Source organism: Pteropus vampyrus, unplaced genomic scaffold, assembly GCF_000151845.1.
Source record: "Pteropus vampyrus isolate Shadow unplaced genomic scaffold, Pvam_2.0 Scaffold122, whole genome shotgun sequence".
Taxonomy (NCBI): domain Eukaryota; kingdom Metazoa; phylum Chordata; class Mammalia; order Chiroptera; family Pteropodidae; genus Pteropus; species Pteropus vampyrus.
This window is the reverse complement of record NW_011888903.1, coordinates 3692723-3697187: the sequence shown is the minus strand read 5'-3', so window position 1 is coordinate 3697187 and position 4465 is coordinate 3692723. Positions and strand designations below refer to the sequence as shown.

The 4465-nt window shown below is 37.6% G+C and overlaps 1 protein-coding gene across 1 annotated transcript in view; it reads right to left on the bottom strand.

The window, feature by feature from the left end:
- Nucleotides 1-4465, bottom strand: part of LAMA1 (laminin subunit alpha 1) — a 154614-nt gene that overhangs the window by 28700 nt on the left and 121449 nt on the right. Inside the window, 4 exon segments of the mRNA XM_023534189.1 lie at nt 64-197; nt 1188-1331; nt 2775-2929; nt 3265-3447. Coding sequence (XP_023389957.1) covers nt 64-197; nt 1188-1331; nt 2775-2929; nt 3265-3447 — 616 coding nt within the window.

Below are 4465 nucleotides of genomic sequence, written 5' to 3'. Positions count from 1 at the left end.
TGTAATTATTTATAAGATACAGTTAAAAAAAGAGAGATGTTTGGAGAGAACTTTCTCTACTACCTGGTCACGTAGATACTGTGCCATTTGTTGTCATCAATTGGAAAGTCTGGAAATTCCAAACGTGCTGACCCGGAGCCCACATCCCAGAGCAAGACCACTTTCCCTCGCCGCATCTCCACTGCCAGGAAATCAGACTGGGGTGCAGGGGCGTGGGTTGGCGTGGATTTACATGCCAGACTGCCTGCATGACTACTAAAACACTTTTAAAAATCCTACAGCATTTTTTCTATTCTTAAAAAAGCAAAAACCCCCCAAAACTATCCTTTTTCATCTTTCAACGCTCCCCTCCCTAGAGCTGGAGCATGACTCAGAGTACTGGGGACAATGGCCGCCCTTGGCCATTAATGCCCCACCGCCTTTGCCCTGCATGACTCTCCACAATGCCTCCTGTAACGTTCCCCAAGAAAATACGCTGGGGGTCACCAGCATTCCACAGGGTGCATGAGGGGGAGGCGTAGCACTTGTGTGTTTGCTTGGTCTGAGAAGACAATGAATAAATGAATGTGAAAAACACAGTAAGACGGGAGCCATCAAATCACTCATCAAGGGTTGTATGTGTTTTGCACCTTATCTTCCAAGAAGACATTTCAGATAATATCTGTGCTTGCTAATATTTTCTGCCCTAACATACCCAAGGGTTCTGACTCATTCTTGCTGGCACAGCCACAGGTATCAACGGCCTTCCACTGGGGACGGGCCCTTTGAGAACCACTGTAATTGAGGTGGAAAAACCTGGGTGAAGTCTGACAACTGTGATATGGCTTAGGATGCAGCCTCCACTCCTGGTAATGACCACAAGATTTATTTTATAGACCCCAAACTAAACTCAGTGGCCTCACAGGTCATAGAAGGCCTTACAGAAAGTTCGTTGAAGCCACAGCTTGTAATTAAGATAGCAAAGGAAGGCATCTTTACTTCCTAATTGTCACTTTCCTTCTCACAGGTATTCGACTTTGTGATTTGTTTATTTTTCATCTAATGCTACCAGCTTAGTAAAAAGTTAGTTCCCTTAAAAGAATTAGTGGTTTCACCAAGGCCCTATTTTTTCATCAAAAAAGTGTCAATTCAGAAAATATACATGTTCATAAGAGACTCATTGTTCCTTTTTGCCAGTCCATACTCACGTTGGTGCTGCTCCCAAGGTAAAAGAGAAGGTTATCAGGTTCACTTGTCTTAACATCCAGTGTTAAGGTGTTATAGTTAGTAGAAGAAATTCGAGGCTGGTAGGCCCGGATACAATCTCTGTCTGCAGACACAGCAACTTTAATCTGTAGAAGGAAAAGAAAATTGTCCCAATCATTTAGCGACGTACTCTGGAAGTGCTCCAGGAGTTCAAAAGTACTATGCCGTGATGGACTTCCATTGTTGGGCAGGTTTCCTCTCTTGATAATACAAAATGCTTTCTGTTTCATAAAGTGATAAATCAAATCATGATGAAATTATTTTATTTGGTAAAATATTTAAATATGGAAAGGTCAGTCTTGGAGTTTTAAAAGAGTGTATTATGTAGGAAGCTGTCTACTTTATGTGAGATTTAATTCCCTAAAGACAAGCAGCAGCTTATCCAAATCACTCTGGAATCCTTACCTGATACAGAGAGGATATCTGATGATTATTTCTATTTATTCTTTCTATTTATAGAAATAAATAGTAAGAAATTAATAGAATTAAATAGTAATCTATTTATTCTTTCATCAAATATGTATAAAGCATTATTGCACTTATTGCATATTTTTCTAAGTAATTATTTATACATATATCTTACAGTTACCTTCCAGATAATAAGTTTGTATTAACCAGAACATTTAGAATTATCCATTGGGCTTACATTTATTTGGTAACTGTAACTAAAATAGATGGAAGCCAGATCTCATGTAAACCTACAGCACTTTTCCAAGCGACGGTTGAGGGGGTGGCGGTGGGTGGGGGTGGATCAAACAGCTCAGAACTCCTTTATCTTGGCTAGAAAGCTTTAGGTGGATAAACATTAGACCAGAAATCACATTTATTGTCTAGAAGTCTCTAGTAGCATGATAATTGCATATCCTCTCAAAAGTCTTTTTATTTCCCTGAAATACCTCTCCTTTAGAACACAACCAATGCCATATACTATAGATGGCTAGAAAACATTTTCTCAAGTTTGCGCTTTTCTGAGTGTCAAGTGTTTTATGCATTTAATGACCTGGATTTGTGCAGCATTTGTACATATACAAACTCTTGTCAGACTCCGAGACCATGAGATCCATACTGTACAAACATTCTAAGAGCACTGGATTATTAAAACCAACTTGGCAAAATGATGGCAATAACACTATATGCCACCAGAGAAACTAAGAGTGATGTTAACGCTTAGACGAGGTGTTCTAAACCATTAGCTAATAGTTATAAATTTATAAATCTAGACTATAATTACAAATCTCCACAAAGACATGGAGATCTCTTTGCTAACAACATTTTGCAACATGTTGAATAAAAACAGAAATGAAAGAAAATAAGACTAGTTAAATATACTTAAGGCTTTAAGTATACCTAAGACAAGGCTGTGAAGAATCTGGGATTATTGAAAGCTGGTCAGTAGAGGTTTCTAGGGGACCTGGTATGACCAGAAAGTCATTTCTACAGGAATTCTCTGGGACTTGGGGTTACCGAGAGCCTGCCTCAGTAGGGAGGAAGGCTGGATGTTACTGAGAGCCGCAGGGCCCCACACTTACAGAAGCTGCTTGTTTCCGGGCCTGGTTGATCAGGAGTTTAATTTCTGACAGGTTTCTGCTTAGGTTCTCTTCTAATATCTTCAAAGGCTTCAACCGATCAAATAAAAGGTTGGCTTGTGTTTCCACATCTTTAACTTTTCTTCCAGCTAATATAGCTAACAAATACAAGGCGGCAAGAAAGTTGTTGGGATGGGGGACAAGGGTACAAGAGAAATTAACTGGTCATTACTAATACACTGGATAAAATAGAATAGCTTAATAATCAAATCCTTGAAGTTTTTCATACACATATGAAAAATGCACCAGCAACATGCATTACCAAAGGCCCTTCTCTTTAGAAATGCAAATCCAGATGTTAGTGCATTTTTTTTTTTTTTTTTTTTTTAGGAATGCTGTTTGTGAACAAGGCACCATTCACTGTGCACTTGGCAAGCTCAAAATTAATCGCTTGATGCAGACTTTCCTAATGGGAAGGGAGACCATGACGTACTGATCATTGAGGAGTCTTGTAGAAGTTTGTTTGTTTCTCGTAACGTGGCATTGACCCTGGACAGGTCCGTTGATGTGTTCAACAGCTTTTGACTCAGTCCCACAACATTCTTTAGTGTGCCTGCAGCACTCTGATTGGCAGATGTGGCCAGCTCTTTGATTTTGGTTCCTTTGTCTCTGGCACCTGAAAAATTTACATGCATGCGTGCACTCCAGTGATTATAGACAGAGAAAACCATAAACGCACAACAATTGTAATTTTACACAGAAACACTTTACAGTATTTCTTATTTGTTGTTGAACATAAAAAGGGGCTTATTGTTTTTAATGACAATGCTGCTCCCTTTTAGGGCCGAATGAAATAATTTTGCTCACAATCCTCTGTATTGAAAAATGATTTCGATACACAGTGAGATGACAAAAGAAACTGCTAATGTGCTCAGGATCTTAAATGTTAAGAAGCTAAACTTCTTTATTTGGTCCTTTTTCTAGCACTCCTTTCTTGTATTCATTAAACACCTTAGAATCATTTCATCTCTGGATAAGAAGGTTTGATAATTTAAATGTGTGTGTAAGATGGACCTGTCCTAGGCTAGAGGAAGTGGTATTTTTCCACAACCTCAACTGGCTTCTAAAAATCACACCAGAGCAAAGATTAAATGGTCACTAAAGATAAATTGGAATTCAATTATTCTAGAAAATCAGGGTAATGGTTTTTTTTAAAAAAGGCACTAGTATTCATTTTTAAAGTGTTAACTACAATTACGAAAAAATGAACACTAGAAGAAGCTGGATAAAAGGTATATGGGCATTCTTTTTATTCTTTTTGCAACTTTTCTGCAAGTTTGAAATTATTTCCAAACAGAAAGTTATTATTATTATTTAGATTTCATGATAATTTATTGAGAGAGGCGTTAGCAGATTCAGACACAACTCCACTTGCAAGTCATGGCTGAATTCCACATTAGAAAAAAAAAGCATTCTGAGAAAATTAATTGAATATATGGAATTACATTTATTTATAATAAAGAGTATTGTGTATTTTTACACCCTTCATATTTTTGATATTTTTAAATTATTATTTGTCACAGATGTTTTACCACAACTTGAAATTTGGGCATTTTAAGACTGCTATATGAATGGACTCATATAGCATATAACCTTTTTGAATTGGCTTTCTCCACTCAACATAATTCTCTGGA